This window comes from Bubalus bubalis, chromosome 11 (assembly GCF_019923935.1).
Source record: "Bubalus bubalis isolate 160015118507 breed Murrah chromosome 11, NDDB_SH_1, whole genome shotgun sequence".
Lineage (NCBI taxonomy): Eukaryota > Metazoa > Chordata > Mammalia > Artiodactyla > Bovidae > Bubalus > Bubalus bubalis.
In genome coordinates, this window is record NC_059167.1 from 30,198,692 (window position 1) to 30,216,928 (window position 18,237).

The following is an 18,237-nucleotide window of genomic DNA, read 5'->3' on the forward strand; positions in this document are numbered from 1 at the left end:
GATGTAGCCTTAACTCTTTCATTTTCAAATGGGAGTCCTATTTCATTAGTTTCCAGTCTGGAGAATCATGTATATTTCAAGAAATATGAACTCATAAAACATACGTTTCTCTCTCAAAAAGAGTCTCAGCATACAAGATATAAATATAACAAAACATGTAAAATATTGCTCCTTTCTTAGAGAATGCAGGTGTTTGTTTTAAGAGCTACAAAACCACTCATGTGGGGGAGAAACTCCACTGACGAAACAAAGAAAGATACCACTCTTTCTACTGTATATATTATTTTTCCCTAACCACAAGTAAACTTTCATGCAAGAATTGGCACCTTAACATATTATAAATGTACGTTAAGTTAGGAATACATCTTAATTAGATTTACATAAAAAGAATAATCAGCTCAATAAAATAAAGTGGAAAAGCTTCAAAAATATAAAATCAATAGGAATGCTTATGTATCCATTGTTTTTTCCAGTGGCTTCCCTGATAGCTCAGTTGGTAAAGAATCTGCCTGCAATGCTCCAAAAGTTGCCTGCCATACCTTTCATCTCATGTGTTCTATTAATAGCATAAGGAAGTGTTTAAAGACTTATCTTACAGGCAGGTCATAAGCAAGAATTTGTAAATGATTTTTGCTGACATAGATACACAGCATGGACTCCTAATACGACACACACCATGTTGTCCTCTAAATAATAGCTGGAGCGGGGTCATCCACAAAAGCCATGGTTGTAGTTACGTGGTTCTGGCCTCCATACCACCAAAGCCAGAATTAGGGCTAGAAGACATACCTTAGTGACAGGTATTCAGCCATTATAAATCATTTAGTTTCACCACATTATCTAAATAGCTATTCTTTTCTCCCTCATTTTAAACCTAACTAATTGAACTCATTTAATAGAAACTGCCCTAGGAAGGAAATAAAAAATCTGTCAACTTAATCAAAACACAGGAGTTGAAAGTATTTTATACAAACCATGAGGAGAAGCAACTGTACATTAAGAAAAGACTAAAATAGGGTAAATTTTGATTAGGCAATAGCAAGTGGTAAGGTATTAATATTGTTTGATCTAATCATAAAGAGAAACACATGAGTTGGGAGCATAGAGGCTGAGGGGAGAGATGTAAAAAACACAAAAGGGGAAAGTGGTCCGGAAGAGGAGAACTAACAAGAAGAGCAACACTGGGGCGGGGGCTTAGGATGCCTATTCCAAGTGATTTACAGGTTACTTTCTCCTTTACATGTATTTCTTCACCACAAACCTGTGAGACAGATATTCTTTATTTCACAGATGAGGAAATGGAGACTCAGAAAGTTAACTTGCCCAAGATAGTGATGGTGGAAACAGCCCGTCTGGCTTGAGAAATCTACTCTATGAACTGTTACACTATGGGAAAGTGCAGAGAAGAAAAGTGAAGAAGAAATCCACCACAGCAAAGATAAATAAGAAAGGTCTACCAAAAGGAGCACTCCCCAGAATTATTCTTTTTTCATCACCATTTAAACAATAAATTGTTTCTGAAAGCTGAGTTTCACAGTTGCATTCAAAGAAAACAAAAGAATTTCTGTAACATAGAACTTAAGTTAGAAGTGCTAAAAAACACTTAAAATGTTCGTTTCACTTTGACCTGTATTTTCATTTCAGTTTTATAGCTGGTTTGTTAAAGTGATTAGTCAACATGCCTCAGACAAGCTAAAGGATCTCATGATAGGACTCGACTGGATTTACCATGATGATTCTATTTTATCTACAGCTATTATTGTAGTTCAGAAGAGAAGGTTTCCTATTCTCACATATCTGAGATATTAACACTACCCTGCAATTGAAAAAAATATATAACAAAAATCAATCCCTCTTCCCACAAATCCTTGTTCTCTCATAGGCTACTCTTCCCAGGACTCCTCAAAAAAAAGCAAAAGAGAAGACAAATTGGAGTTTGGAGACTTCAACTGGAGTTTGGACCTAAGAAACCCTAAGTTTACAAAAATAATTATCCTTTTTGTTAAACATTTAAAATACATGTATGAAGGTTTAGATTGCACAGCTCTATTTTTAAGACAGAATTAGCTTTTTCAGCACTTGGGAAAAGTTCAGCAACTTCTTCAAGGATTAGTCAGTCAGTTCTACACAGATGAACTGCGGGAGGAAATAACAAGTTTGTCTTTCCTTCTAAAAGAGATTCAATTTTACTTCAAACATGTTTTCAGTCATGGATAGCAACTGGTTTATTCTATTCAATGTGTCTTATTAACCTGGCGTTCCTACTAAATGTCCAAATGCCACTGAAAGGCTATTCCCGCTCAACACAGGGCACAACAGAACCTCTCGTTTTTAAAAAGGATTTAAAAAAAAATTTGAAAACAGGGTCATTTTCCTACTTTGTGTACAAATGGAAATAAAAAATATATGGAGGAACTTTTCCCTTCCAAAACCCTAGGAAAATATACATATTTGTTTTATCATCTATCAAGATCTTAAACTTGAATAAAAACTGACCAGAATATTTACTGTTCTGAAAACCCTATAATTAAACTTCAATAAAACTTTTTATTAAGAAATCCATTATTTTCAAAAACATTTTTAAAATGACATGTATGGAGAAGGAAATGGCAACCCACTCCAGTGTTCTTGCCTGGAGAATCCCAGGGACGGAGGAGCCCAGTGGGCTTCCATCTATGGGGTCGCACAGAGTCGGACACGACTGAAGCGACTTAGCAGCAGCAGCAGCATTTTGTTCCATCTGTGGCTCCTACTTTGTCTTCCCTGTTCTGAGTATGGGCAGTGAGTGTTTCTCTCTTCCTAATAGTAGCCTTGTAACAATTTGTGGCAATATCTTTGTATCCTTATGAGCTTTGTACCAACTAGCTTCTTCATATATACTTGTGATTAACAGGTCAAATTGAAAAGCACACTATTGTAAGTCTAACTTGAAGAGACAGAAAATACATTACATCTCACACAAGTATGTTAGGTAACCTAAATCTCAGTGATCCCTTTTTTCATGTCCTAGTCAGGTAGAGTTGCTTCAGTTACTCTAGCCAGTTTGGGTTAGTAAACTCGTTAATTTAGCTGCTAGCAAGTTCAGAAAATGTATTCTGTATCTTAGAAGAACCAAAAGGTTACTTTTCTGCTCTGTCCCCTCTCCTTCACAATTTAAGTTCCTCAAGAGCTGTGATCACTTGATACATTTTATCAGTGTCTTTTTACTACTTACAATGGCCCAGTCTTCAGGAAACATCTTTAGGAATACATAATGCTCCTTGGTCTTTATCAACTTACTGAATGTGTTCTATAATCTGTCATCAGAAAGAACCTATGGATAGGCTTCAGGGGTCTGTAACTAGGTCTCTTAACAGAACCGCTGACCTGGATCATCTGTCAGGCTTCATTTTCACCTTTAAAAGCTTTGCTTAAAATGCAAATTTCCTCTCTGACTCCATCAAAAAAATAAATAAATAAAATAAAATGACATGTAACCAGTAAATTTTGTCGAAGGACTTTTGAGAAAGATTCCCCCTCCAAATTTCCTCTATTTCTCCTACTCTAAGACAGAGCTTTCCAGAATTTCCAGACAATACTATTCAGGCCTCAAAAAAGACTACAGATGAGCTGACCAGCAGATGGCATTGTAACAGCATGCCCAACCCCTGTTTCCCAGGTGACAGTACAAACTAGTACTTCTAAGGCTTCCCTGTCTTACCAAAACAAAATAGCAACAACAACTTTTTTTTCAGGAATAAAGTAAAGCCAAAAAGTTTCTAATTTAATATTACATCACAATTTTGAAAAACACTGAGAATTTGGCATTTTTATAATTCTCAACTAAGAATGATCTAATTTATCCCTTTCTGTTTATGAGACTTAGAAACTGTGCAACTTGACCACATAAAAGGGCTCTGAGTTTCTCTTAAAGTTTAGATTCCCAAACTGAGGTGTGAATCAAGGCTGCCAGAGTAGATCTGTGGGTTCTCTGTCAGTCTGGAAAATCTGGGTCATTATGGCAATTTCAGGAGGTTTCAGTAAATCTAATATTTAGGGTTCTCCTTTCACAATATGCAGCAGTGATTCAGTGTTTATTCTCTTTTAAAGAACTAAGGAAAGAATATGCTATCAACAGTGGACCTTCATATTTCAGAAGAGCAAAATAAGAATTTAACATACTCCTAGAAGCCACTCTACTTGCGTTTTGAGTTGGGCAAGAGACGAGATCAGAAACACCAATTACCTTCACTTCTACCACGTACTCCTCAGAGTTAATAGGACTTTCTCTTAGCTTAAGTAAAGATGATTTGAGTTTCCTGCTTGATTTCTAGGATATTTTAGCTAACTGAGTGGTCTATCGCAAACCTAACGCAAATGCGAACACATATGGAACTAACTACTTCCCTTGGTTTTTAGGAAAGGACTCTCATAATCCAGCAAAATTAGAGGAACTATATGGAAACCTGTACTTATTTGCTATTACAGTTCTTAATCCTTTTGCTTATAGTCCACTAAATTCAAGCCCTCAGCCAGAGTTCTCTTCCCTGTAACAGCATTAAATATTAAAACTTCCAGATGCTTCTTTTCTGACTTTGTGTCTAAGCAACGACTCTCAGCAAATGTCCCTCTGGTGCCTGAGGCACTAAGCAGCTGGGGGCTCTCTCTGGCTCTGGTCTGTTTTGGGACCCCAATTCATCAGTGTTGGGAATCTATCAGGAATTGCTTCTAAGAAGTGTTTTACCATGTGGTTCTCCATTTTCTAAAGGTAACAGTTTCCATAATCCTAAGAATAAGAGTACTAAATTTAATGAGTCATATTTTTTTTTCTATGATAAAGTTCAGAGATTTTTCAAAGACAGTAGACTTTTCCAATCTATTTGTTAGACCACACTAGTTCCCTGTGACTAATACTTGGTATGTGACTGATATTAGGGAAAAAAAGATTTTCTGTGAAGTTCTGACAGTAGATTCTTCCCTAAAGAAACCATATGCTCACTTATGCATTCTGTGTGGTCTTCTCTTCCCAGTTGATCTTCCTTTTAAAGGAGTTCCAAGCCAGGTTGCTGGCTTTTCCTTCTCTTCCTCCTTCTCTTATTCCTTACTTTCTTCCTATAATAAATAAGACTTCAGCTCAGTTCAGTTCAGTCGCCCAGTCGGGTCCGACTCTTTGCGACCCCATGAATCGCAGCACCCCAGGCCTCCCTGTCCATCACCAACTCCCAGAGTTCACTCAGACTCATGTCCATCGAGTCAGTGATGCCATCCAGCCATCCCATCCTCTGTCGTCCCCTTCTCCTCCTGCCCCCAATCCCTCCATCAAGTCTTTTCCAATGAGTCAACTCTTCACATCAGGTGGCCAAAGTATTGGAGTTTCAGCTTTAGCATCAGTCCTTCCAAAGAACACCCAGGACTGATCTCCTTTAGAATGGACTGGTTGGATCTCCTTGCAGTCCAAGGGACTCTCAACAGTCTTCTCCAACACCACAGTTCAAAAGCATCAGTTCTTCTGTACTCAGCTTTCTTCACAGTCCAACTCTCACATCCATACACAACCACTGGAAAAACCATAGCCTTGACTAGATGGACCTTTGGTGGCAAAGTAATGTCTCTGCTTTTGAATATGCTATCTAGGTTGCTCATAACTTTCCTTCCAAGGAGTAAGCGTCTTTAAATTTCATGGCTGCAATCACCAACTACAGTGATTTTGGAGCTCAGAAAAATAGTCTGCCACTGTTTCCACTGTTTCCCCATCTATTTCCCATGAAGTGATGGGACCAGATGCCATGATCTTCATTTTCTGAATGTTGAGCTTTAAGCCAACTTTTTCACTCTCCTCTTTCACTTTCATCAAGAGGCTTTTTAGTTCCTCTTCACTTTCTGCTATAAGGGTGGTGTCATCTGCGTATCTGAGGTTATTGATATTTCTCTCGGCAATCTTGATTCCAGCTTGTGCTTCTTCCAGCACATAAGACTTACACACAAATAAGACTTACTAAATACCAAGTGCTAGGTACTTAAAAACCTAAATGAATGAACAAGTTACTTATAGACATGGAATACAAAGAAGTAGGGAATAAACTGAGTCTTACTGAAAGATTCATGGAACAAATATTGATTAAGGAAAATTTTGCTTGATCCATGATCATCTTGCTTCTAAAGGCCCTGTTTCCTTTTCTCATAGATTCATCAGGGACATAGAATCTCAAGAAAACTGAGAAATGTTTAAATGTTACAAAGAATAAAAGAGCCAGGAAGCATTAATCTGAGATATGATTACCTAACGCAAAAGTAGAAGATTTTAAAATACTTTATTTTCTATTTTACATAAATAAGATCTAACTTTCCTCAATATTTTCAACCTTTTATTTTTCATATAATTCTAAACACTATGGACATTCAGTTTCTCTCTATCATTTATATGGTATATAAAATTGTCTCTTTAAGGCAAAATCTTAGGTTTTTAAATAGAATTTTTTTTAATATTTTAATTTTATTTTATTTTTAAACTTTACAATATTGTATTAGTTCTGGTGCACTGGGACAACCCAGAGGGATGGTATGGGGAGGAAGGAGGGAGGAGGGTTCAGGATGGGGAACACATGTATACCTGTGGCAGATTCATTTTGATATTTGGCAAAACTAAATAAAATTTTTTAAATTGTCTCATTCATTCAACAAATATTATTTATTGAGTTCCTCTACCAGAAACTAGGTCAAGTTAGGAAAACAAATGAAAACACATAGTTCCTGTCCCCAAGGAGCTTTTAAAATCCTCAACATTTAATCTTTTCATAGCTTTTCAACATTTACTAAATCAGAGCAGAAAAAACAAAGCCTTTAGAAGTAGACAAAGTGAGATTTGAATCTTGGCTTTATTAAGGGGTAAAGGTAAGCAAGTCACTTATCCCCTCTGAGCACTGATCTCATCCTCTGTAAAATGAGGATAATATCCACCCTGAAGTGTTGCTGTTAAGTATAAAGTGTCAAGTATAGACCTGGCCTAAAGATAATTTATTATATTATTTCTCATTTCTAAACAATCACTGAAAAACTCTGACCACTTATATGAATAATGAATATCCCATCTTTCCAAAAATGCTATCTGAACTACATTACATATGCAGGTAGGCATGCAAGATATGCAAACATTTAATCTGATTCTATACACTTTGTATCATCTTATAAATATCTAATGTATCTCCAATTAGTAAAAAGTCAAAATCCATTTGGAAGAAATAACATCAAATAAGTTATATGTACAACGTTAAAGAGCCTCCCAAATAAATATGCCGTTTCTTCTCAAGCATACATGGCTTAGTAACTGTTAAGGGCTTCCACAGACCCAACTTAGGTTAATCAAGAAACTACTTAAGGCTGGAGTTCCTAGACTTTAACCTCAGAGGCTCAGCAGCTGCCCTAAAGGGTAGTTCTAAGAACTGAGACTCCCCTTTCTGAAAAAGAACAGCATCCATGAAAGTTTTTAGAGCAATAGTGGCTGACTTGTTAAAAATACCTAAGAAAAGAGCAAATCATCTTTTGAACCAAGTATAACCCTTCCATGAAACTTTCCTGTAATAAATAGGCACCTGACTTCCAACCCAGTGTTCTGTTCACAACAGCAAGCTTCCATTTCTATTCTAATAAAGGAATGGTTTATGCATGCTAAGACAAAAGAAAAATAGCTTTGAAAATATGTTTCAGTTATTACTTAGTAGGCTCTCAATAAATAAAATTTTAGAAAATGTTAAGAAAATCACAAGGATATTATTCTAAAAACTAAACAAGCATTACCAGCTTTTCTGAATTGGAGGAACATTAAAAATTTTTGTGACTGCTTTTAAGTGACTTAAAAAAAAAGTTTCTAAAACAAAGCAAGCAAATCAACAAACTTAGAGCTGAAAGAACTGATGATTTATCTGCCACCAAATGTCAGAATCCAATCCCATTCCCAATCTAATCCCAAAGAAAGGCAATGCCAAAGAATGTTCAAACTACTGCACAATTGCACTCATCTCACATGCTAGCTAAGTAATGCTCAAAATCCTCCAAGCCAGGCTTCAGCAATACATGAACCGTGAACTTTCAGATGTTCAAGCTGGATTTAGAAAAGGCAGAAGAACCAGAGATCAAATTTCCAACATCCGTTGGATCATAGAAAAAGCAAGAGGTACAGAAAAATATCTACTTCTGCTTTATTGACCATGCCAAAGCCTTTGACTATGTGGATCACAACAAAATGTGGAAAAGTCTTAAAGAGACGGGAATACCAGACCACCTGACCTGCCTCCTGAGAAGGAACAGTTAGAAATGGACATGGAACAACAGACTGGTTCCAAATCAGGAAAGGAGAACGTCAAGGCTGTATGTTGTCACCCTGTTTATTTAACTTCTATACAGAGTACATTATGCAAAATGCCGGGCTGGCTTAAGCACAAGCTGAAATTAAGATTGCCAGGAGAAATATCAATAACCTCAGAAATGCAGATGACACCACCCTTATGGCAGAAGGTGAAGAAGAACTAAAAAGCCTCTTGATGAAAGTGAAGAGGAGAGTGAAAAAGTTGGCTTAAAACTCAAGTCAGAAAACTAAGATCATGGCATCCGGTCCCATCACTTCATGGCAAATAGATGGGGAAACAATGGAAACAGCAAGAGATTTTATTTTGCGGGGCTCCAAAATCACTGCAGATGGTGATTGCAGCCATGAAATTAAAAGACACTTGCTCCTCGGAAGACAAGCTATGACCAACCTGCTGCTGCTGCTGCTAAGTCGCTTCAGGCGTGTCCGACTCTGTGCGACCCCATAGACGGCAGCCCACCAGGCTCCCCTGTCCCTGGGATTCTCCAGGCAAGAACACTGGAGTGGGTTGCCATTTCCTTCTCCAATGCATGAAAGTGAAAAGTGAAAGTGAAGTCGCTCAGTCGTGTCCGACTCTTAGCGATCCCATGGACTGCAGCCTACCAGGCTCCTCCATCCATGGGATTTTCCAGGCAAGAGTACTGCAGTGGGGTGCCATTGCCTTCTCCGATGACCAACCTAGACAGCATATTAAAAAGCAGAGACATTACTTTACCAACAAAGGTCCATCTAGTCATAGCTATGGCTTTTCCAGTAGTCATGTATGGATGTGAAAGTTGGACTCTAAAGAAAGCTGAACGCCGAAGAATTGATGCTTTTGAACTGTGGTGTTGGAGAAGATTCTTGGACTGCAAGGAGATCCAACCAGTCAATCCTAAAAGAAATCAGTCTTGAATATTCATTGAAAGGACTGATGCTGAAGCTGAAACTCCAATACTTTGACCACCTGATGTGAAGAACTGACTCATTGGAAAAGAGCTGGATGCTGGGAAAGATTGAAGGTGGGAGGAGAAGGGGACAACAGAGGATGAGATGGTTGGATGGCATCACCGACGTGAAGGACATGAGTTTGAGTAGGCTCCGGTGTAGGCAAGCCTGGTGTGCTGCAGTCCATGGGTCACAAAGAATCAGACACAACTGAGTGACTGAACTGAACTGAAATGCAGAAATTCTTTCTAGAACATTCTGACAACTGACCAAACACCTCTGTTTGAATTTTTTCAGGAATACCAGAGCTTTTTCAAAGGAGTGTAGGACATCTCCATTATCACAAAGCTTAGTATTTCAAATGAAACCAAACCAGAATTACTGTAGATTTCTACCCATTAGAGCCAGTTCTGCCCTTCAGAATAATACTAAATTACTCTAATATCTTTCCATGTTTCATGTTCAGCTTTTCAAATATTTAAAGCTAATGATCAGTCTAGAAGTCCCTTTTGGTCTTCTTGATAAATACAGCTAGAATATTACAAAGTACTTGCAAATAGCACATACAAATTACATTCAGCTAATATTTAGTTGAAAAAAAGGTTTATCAAGTCCCAAATATTGTGCTAGATTCTGGAAATACAAAAAAAAAAAAAAAATGAGACTAATACTTGACTTGGAGGAGCTGATAATAATAGTGGGGGAAGAATGCATATACAGAGGTAACTTTGACCTAATAACAGTAAGTGCTAAAAGAGTCAGGAACAATAACAGTTGCATACCAGCTCAGAGGACAAGGAAGTGATCTGGGTGAAGGATACTGAGAATACAGCAGCAGGCATTTGCCATAGCCACAAATTCAGATCAAAATTCCTGAGTTGAAAATTCTACATAAAATACAAACTGTGATTGATGGTTCTTAGTAATCATATTAACTCTGTGTATTTAACTTTACATTACAAACATCTATTTAGCACTCAAGTAAATGGTAAAAGAAAATTAAGACATTGTTCAGCATGATGTAACTTCTTTACAACATATACAAATATGATTCCCATAGGATTTTGGATTTAAATGTTTAATACATTTAGTCAATAATGATCAATAATTAACAGTACTTTTTGTTTCTGTAGTTCTTGATACCAGATCATTTTTTTTTTTTAATGGGAAAATAGGGAATTCCAAAAAATGTGAGAATACTTACTTGTCTCAAGCGTGTTTATTTTGTACACCACATGGTCATTTTCGATTTTGTGCTTACAAAAGGAGATTGCCTTTCTACACATGACTGTTCACAGCCATGGAACATCCTTCCTTCTAAAGCAGTATACATCACAGCAGGTGATCAGGACAAAAATAGAGGGGAACTACCCCAGAATCACCTGGAGAGTTTTTCCAAGCTGTACTTCTCCACTACCACAACTACAGAAAACTAGTGCTTCAGAGGTGTGTTACAGACCTAATAACAAGATTGAAAGCAAGGGTTTAGCTGCAGCTGAATTTAGAAGCTATTGTCCTACAAGGGCTGCTAAAAAGGATCTTTTAAAAAAGAAAGACTAATAGGTCAACACACAGGGCTTCTGAGATACCTATGTCTACAGAGGTTTAGGTTCCCTGCTGGACCAGTAGCAAGCAAGAAACCAAAGGAGGAAATCATTTCCACCATGTCTAGGCATAAGCTGTGCACTTTCAATTGCTTACCTCCAATGTTCTGAATTATTATGGTGCTCGCCACCATCACCTATAAAAGAACAAATGTATTCAGAAGATGAAAGGGGAAATAATATAAAAGGATTGGTATTTTATTAAAATTCAATAACTATTACTTGAAAACAGATGCAGAAATTGAGTGAAGAGAAACTGAAAAGAACACACTCTGCCAGCCATTTGTAATATATAAAACTAATAATCATCACATAAAAAGCCTTTCTTTAATAGTTCCATGGTTACTATAAAGCACACTTTTGTAAGTTTCCTTGGCAGCCATTTTTAAAACAGTTAAAAGTGTTAAAAAGCTAGGGAATCAATGGTTATCAAAGTACCAAAGAATTGAAGTTGAATTTATTTGGTCTCATTTTTTTTTATTTGGTCTTTTTTTTTTTTAACTGGTTATATCACATCGCTTTGCTAGGCACACTGAGACAACTTGAGGCGTGTTGTGCCAATGCTGTATTGTATAAAGGGAAATATAATCTTCAGAGTGTATCAGCTTGGCAAACACCAAGCCTTGAACATGGGAGCCTTGTTGCAGGGATAAATTAATTCTAGAGCCGAAAACTCTAGAGCCCACATATCTGAAAACCAAAGCATTTCAAACTCAGTAACACACAGTGGGCTGAGTATAAGACAATAAGAGGTAGTGAAGACCTTAATACATTGGAGAATTTCTCCTCTTTCACAATGTGGCAGCTGTTATACAGCTCTGGCCAGTTGCTGACATGTGAGAATGTGAAACCAATGTAGCTAGATCTTCTGATTGTTCAAGGAAAGTCAGAAACTGAATTCCTTCAAAATGTCATAACTCTTAGTTGGCAATCAGCTAAAAATAAAAAAAAAAGATTTGAGCCAAACAAAATACGCCTGAGCCTAGCTAACTTGTGATCTTTGATGAGATTCCTGGGAAATACAAGACGGCACTTTATCCATTCTTGGTCATCAGATGCACTCAGAAGAAATGATTAAATATTCTGCTTCCACTTGGGCCTTTCAATCACTTAAATCTTGGTGAATCTATACTTCCAATGTATGTCTGGAGCTGACTAGCTATCTAAGATCATTCAGTCGTGCATGGACTGGAAAGAGATCAACCCTTCTTCTCCTAGGAATTCCATTTGCCTTCCTGATGTTCAAGCTGGTTTTAGAAAAGGCAGAGGAACCAGAGATCAAATTGCCAACATCCACTGGATCATCGAAAAAGCAAGAGAGTTCCAGAAAAACATCTATTTCTGCTTTACTGACTATGCCAAAGCCTTTGACTGTGTGGATCACAATCAACTGTGGAAAATTCTGAAAGAGATGGGAATACCAGACCACTTGATCTGCCTCTTGAGAAATTTGTATGCAGGTCAGGAAGCAACAGTTAGAACTGGACATGGAACAACAGACTGGTTCCAAATAGGAAAAGGAGTTTGTCAAGGCTGTATATTGTCACCCTGTTTATTTAACTTATATGCAGAGAACATCATGAGAAATGCTGGACTGGAAGAAACACAAACTGGAATCAAGATTGCCGGGAGAAATATCAATAACCTCAGATATGCAGATGACACCACCCTTATGGCAGAAAGTGGAGAGGAACTAAAAAGCCTCTTGATGAAAGTGAAAGTGGAGAGTGAAAAAGTTAGCTTAAAGCTCAACATTCAGAAAACGAAGATCATGGCATCCGGTCCCACCACTTCATGGGAAATAGATGGGGAAACAGTGTCAGACTTTATTTTTCTGGGCTCCAAAATCACTGCAGATGGTGACTGCAGCCATGAAATTAAAAGATGCTTAGATAGCATATTCAAAAGCAGAGACATTACTTTGCCAACAAAGGTTCGTCTAGTCAAGGCTATGGTTTTTCCTGTGGTCATGTATGGATGTGAGAGTTGGACTGTGAATAAGGCTGAGCGCTGAAGAATTGATGGTTTTGAACTGTGGTGTTGGAGAAGACTCTTGAGAGTCCCTTGGACTGCAAGGAGATCCAATCAGTCCATTCTGAAGGAGATCAGCCCTGGGATTTCTTTGGAAGGAATGATGCTAAAGCTGAAACTCCAGTACTTTGGCCACCTCATGCGATAGTTGACTCATTGGAAAAGACTCTGATGCTGGAAGGGATTGGGGGCAGGAGGAGAAGGGGACGACAGAGGATGAGATGGCTGGATGGCATCACTGACTTGATGGACGTGAGTCTGAGTGAACTCCGGGAGTTGGTGATGGACAGGGAGGCCTGGCGTGCTGCGATTCATGGGGTCGCAAAGAGTCGGACACGACTGAGCAACTGATCTGATCTGATCCTGGGAACAAACTAAGTTATAAAGACATGGAGGTCTTGGAAAGCAGGGCTAATGATAGAAACATCTGGCAAGATGTCTTTGAAGATATGATAATTATCATTCTAATATTTTCCAGAAAAACCTTTACATGCCATCCCATTTAAAAATTAGTTCCAAAATGTCACAGTTATTTGTGAAAAGACTTTTCTGAAATTTCTGTACACCGTCTTTCATATGTAATTGATATCTGTTGTCAGTCACACACGAAATTTGGATTTTTCTATGAATTTACTGCAAAAAGCAATAATATCAATGTATTGATGAGTATTTTCCCATTTTCTGGCTCAATTGAAGCACTTTTGATCTAGAAAGTCAATATATCTACCCATCTATCCATCTTTCTCGTGCCTGGTACAGTGCATGGCCACATGGTATTTGCTCAATAAATGTTTGCCAAGTACATAAACCATTTATAGACAATTAAAACATTTTCCTTAAAAGGTTCAAATCACTTCAAAAATATTTAATTTCAGAATAATGTGACCCTATCATATGTTATATCTATATTCATATAACATCTGGGAAGAAGGAAATAGGAAAGTTTCAACCTAACTCTGGAAGTTGAGAGAAAATATTAAACAAACAAATAGCTCTTCATTTATAGAATTCTCTGTCTGTGTATCTGCCTACTAAAAACTGTGTGCACATACTAAGATGATAATACAGCTACTCTAGAGTATAGGAAAAGGGGACTCTCAGTAATCCATGTTCTTCTTGCTAGACTGCTGCTATCCAAGGAATGAAGGAAATACTAATGTGAAATAACAGTGATGATGCTCAGTCATGTTCATAGATTATATTAAATTAATTAGAGAGTTTTCTTATATAAATAATATTTTCTTCTTCTCCCTTGATTAAACTGGATGCAGGAAATTGATCTTAATTATAACAAACATCCTGATCTTCAAGAAAAATTGTTACCAAGGATGATTAACAAAAACCTTTACCCTCAAAAGTAACATAGTCTCCATTTAGTTCAAATTTCAGGCTATAAGGATCCAAACCATGAGACTATATAACATGATTTAAATATTCTCTTTTGTACTTTAAATACAAAGTTAATTTGAATGCAAATACACATCTCCCGTCCCTCATTACATAGCTGTATCTTTTTCCTCTCAGACTTAATTCTTAAAGGTTAGTTCAGCCAACAACAAAATAGCATCCTTTTAGATTAAAAACAAACAAAAAACACAAACAACAGATTTACAAAATGCAAAGAAAAAGCTCTGTTTGCAATAAACATACAAATGGGTTTTAGAAGTATGATAGCTCTTCAGAAACAAAAATAATTATTAAAACACTAACAATAATATTTAACTCCAGATTATCTGTGGAAAAAGACAGGTAATTAGTTTAACTAAACTAGTTTAGCATGCCTACTGCAAATGAATGCCCCATAAATACTGTTGTTATTTCTCTTATTGTGGGGAGGAAAAGTAATAGATTTTGAGTCTGGAGTCCTATGGTTCCATACTGGCTTGAGTAATTATAGACAAATAGGCCCTTTCCCTTTTCTGGGCCTTAATTTCCTCACTTATAAATGAAGGATCATCTTTTAGCACTATTCAGCTCTTAAATGACATGATCTTCTAATTATCAATTTTATAAACATGCTATAAGGTTAATTCCATGCATCTGTCTTGTTCAGTCTTCATGAGAATTCAAACATAATCTAATCAACATTAATCACAAAATGTTAAAACAGGCCATTGTATTGATTTAAAATTATAAGTCACTGCTCCCCTTCATTAGAATAAAAAACACTAAAAAATTTAAGTGTTGAATTATATTTATCAATGCATTTTTAGGAAGGTCATAGAGATTTCTTCTTTCTCTTCCTGCTCCCATCATTCCTTTTCTTCACTTTAGTTTCCTTTTATTCCCTTAATTTCCTCCTCCTATATATACTTGTCTTTTCTAACTGGAAATGGAAGGGAAAAACTGCCTTTCAGGATTTTGAATACAACAAGGAGAAAAAAAAAATTACCTTTCCAGGTAATCCAAATGCGAAGAGTCCAAGATCCTCATAAGATGTCACAGCTGTTGAGAGAAATCATAATTGTTATTTGTACACAATTCCATCTGTGTACCAAGTCTTACATGGAAGAAAGCTATTCCACTACTACCTACAGCTATTCGATGTGCTGTGTGCTAAGCTTAGTCACTCAGAAATGTTCGACTCTTTGCAACCCCATGGACTGTAGCCCGCCATGGGGATTCTCCAGGGAAGAATACTACAGTAGGTTGCCATGCCCTCCTCCAGGGGATCTTCCCAACCCAGGGATCAAACCCAGGTGTCCTGCATTGCAAGTGGATTCTTTACCATCTGAGCCACTAGGGAAGCCCAGCTATTCGACAATCACATTAAATTTAAAGCTGAAGTATTGACTTGGGGGAAAGTTGAAAACTTATGATCCATAAAGATAATGTCCTCTTACAGAGTTTAGCAATTCCTAAGGTTGTCTAACTACCCAGGTTGCAATAATTCAAATAATAATTACTCAAGAACAACCCACTTCTCACTAAACAGTACTCACAGACTACATTGTCCAAATATTAATTTTCATTGACAACAGTTTCTAAAAACTGTCTATGTAAATAAATCTTAATAAAGTATAAAAGCTAAATCATACTTTCAGAGACATTCACTTTTCCAGGCTACCTAGGATATAATATATTCAGATGGAAACAATACCTTCATCCTTCGATAAGGGAATATATTTTCTTTCTCATCATAGAGAGTATGAAATTACATTTTCATTCCACATGTTCTAGAAGTGTGATCACAGAAAAGATGAAAATTAAAAGGCTCATAAAAGAACCAAATTTGTCCTTAAATGGGAGTTTCATGTTAAAATTAATGATACCATAGGTAAAAATAAGAGAATTAAAAATGTTTATATAATCCTAAATCAAAGCTATGGTTTTTCCAGTAGTCATGTATGGATGTGAGGTGGACCATCAAGAAGGCTGAGTGCCAAAAATTGATGCTTCCAAATTGCAGTGCTGGAGAAGACTCTAGAGAGTCCCTTGGACTGCAAGGAGATCAAACCAGTGAATCCCAAAGGAAATCAACCCTGAATATTCATTGAAAGGACTGAAGCTGAAGCTCCAATACTTTGGCCACCTGATGCAAAGAGCCGACTTATTGGAAAAGACCCTGATGCTGAGACAGATTGAGGGCAAGAGGAGAAGCGAGTGGCAGAGGATGAGATGATTAGATAGCATCACTAACTCAATGCACATGAATGTGAGCAAACTCTGTGAGATAGTGAAGGACAGGGAAGCCTGGCGTGCTACGGTTAGTTCATGGGGTTGAGGGAGTCAGACACAACTTACTGGCTGAACAACAACAAAGTTTGAGAAGTCCTTAACTTTACAGTGCTTATGCCATAAAAAAGGCAGGTTAGCAGATAATAAGACTTAATAATAGCATCACACATTTCCTATTGAATCAAAGATATGGATCATCATTTCTTAAATCAAGTTTTTAACATATCCTCTCAAGATATACATGGGTTTCTTTAAGCTATCACTATATTAACAAAAAACTGTATACTTTCATCTTTTAGCACTGTTTAGCTCTTAAGTGACATGATCTTCTAATTATCAGTTTTTTAAACATGCTATAAGGTGAACAAAGTTCATCAAGTATGCAAACATAAGCATTTTGAAAACCCTATGTGGTCTTTACATGTTATAACTATAAAGTTAGAAAGAACACAGTGAAATGCTTAAAAAAATAAGTTTTACTTAAGAACAAAAATTTTTTTAACATTTTAAAATTATAATCTATTATCAGGCTTGATCAAAGAATTTAGAACTTTTTGCATGACATACTTATTTTTAATTTTTAAAATTTTTTATTTAATATTTTAATTTTTTTTAGCTGGGTCATGTGGCATAAAGGATCTTAGCTCCCTGACCAGGGATCAAAGCTGTGCCCCCTGCATAGGGAGCATGGAGTATTAAGCACTGGACCACAGGGGAAGTCCCAGACACAGCTATTTTTTAAAATGTATTTACACACTACTCAACAGTGGGCAAGGACAATTTAATTTGGAATTTGGAATATATAATTTAATTACAAGTAGGAAACTTCATGCTTTAACAGTGAAAAATTTCCTAGAATAATTTCCTAGAATAATCCTAAGGGGGGCAAATTGTAGACATATTTTAAACATAAAATTTTTTAAAAAAGGGTTAAAAAACTGAGATCTGTAATTTTTCCTCTACTTGAAATGCCCAAATTCTATTTTTTCCAAATACATATGTTCTAAAGTGAATGTCATCACAAAAATTATTAATTATTTCAACCAATAAATCTTTATTAGTTTGTTTCAAAGTTCCTAAACATAATTAAGTAATAATGTTATTTATAGGGACACAATTTTTTATATTTAACATTCCAAAGGCTTGGTTTTATATATTCAACCAAAAAAAGCTCTAAATATTAGCTTCTGATTTGACATTGGGAAGGGAATTTTGTTACACACTGTGTGTATGTGAACCAAGTCTTCAGAAGGTCTCTGATTTGTCGCTATGAAGCATGAGATTAAAGGAACATCAGTGTTCATTTTCAGCATCCCTCTTCCATATATAGTTGAAAGTGTTGTTTAAAAAAAAACTTTCCTTCCAAGGGCTTAAAGCAAGGAGGCTTTCAATGTTATACATGGAAATACATCATATAACTTGCTTTAAAAATTACATATTTTGCATTAGTTTCTTTGTCAGGGAGCAAGTTATCAAGATAATAATCTTCAAAAAATATAGCTAGGATTTGTTTCACTTTTAAATAGGAGAAAACAAGTATGGCAAGACTACTGAAGCAGGTTGCCATTTGCTACTCCAGGGGATCTTCTCAACTCAGGGATAGAACCCACTTCTCTTTGCATCTATTGCATTGGCAGGTGGATTCTTTACCACTGC

At 36.6% G+C, this 18,237-nt stretch overlaps 1 protein-coding gene across 4 annotated transcripts in view; it reads right to left on the reverse strand.

The window, feature by feature from the left end:
• Nucleotides 1–18,237, reverse strand: part of SLC38A6 (solute carrier family 38 member 6) — a 73,170-nt gene that overhangs the window by 34,798 nt on the left and 20,135 nt on the right. For all 4 annotated transcript variants that reach the window (XM_006043874.4, XM_006043873.4, XM_025295411.3 and 1 more), the window contains 2 exons: nt 15,296–15,348; nt 10,970–11,009 (listed from right to left, as the gene is read on the reverse strand). In XM_006043874.4, the coding sequence (XP_006043936.4) occupies nt 10,970–11,009; nt 15,296–15,348 (93 nt within the window). The remainder of the gene's footprint in view (nt 1–10,969; nt 11,010–15,295; nt 15,349–18,237) is intronic.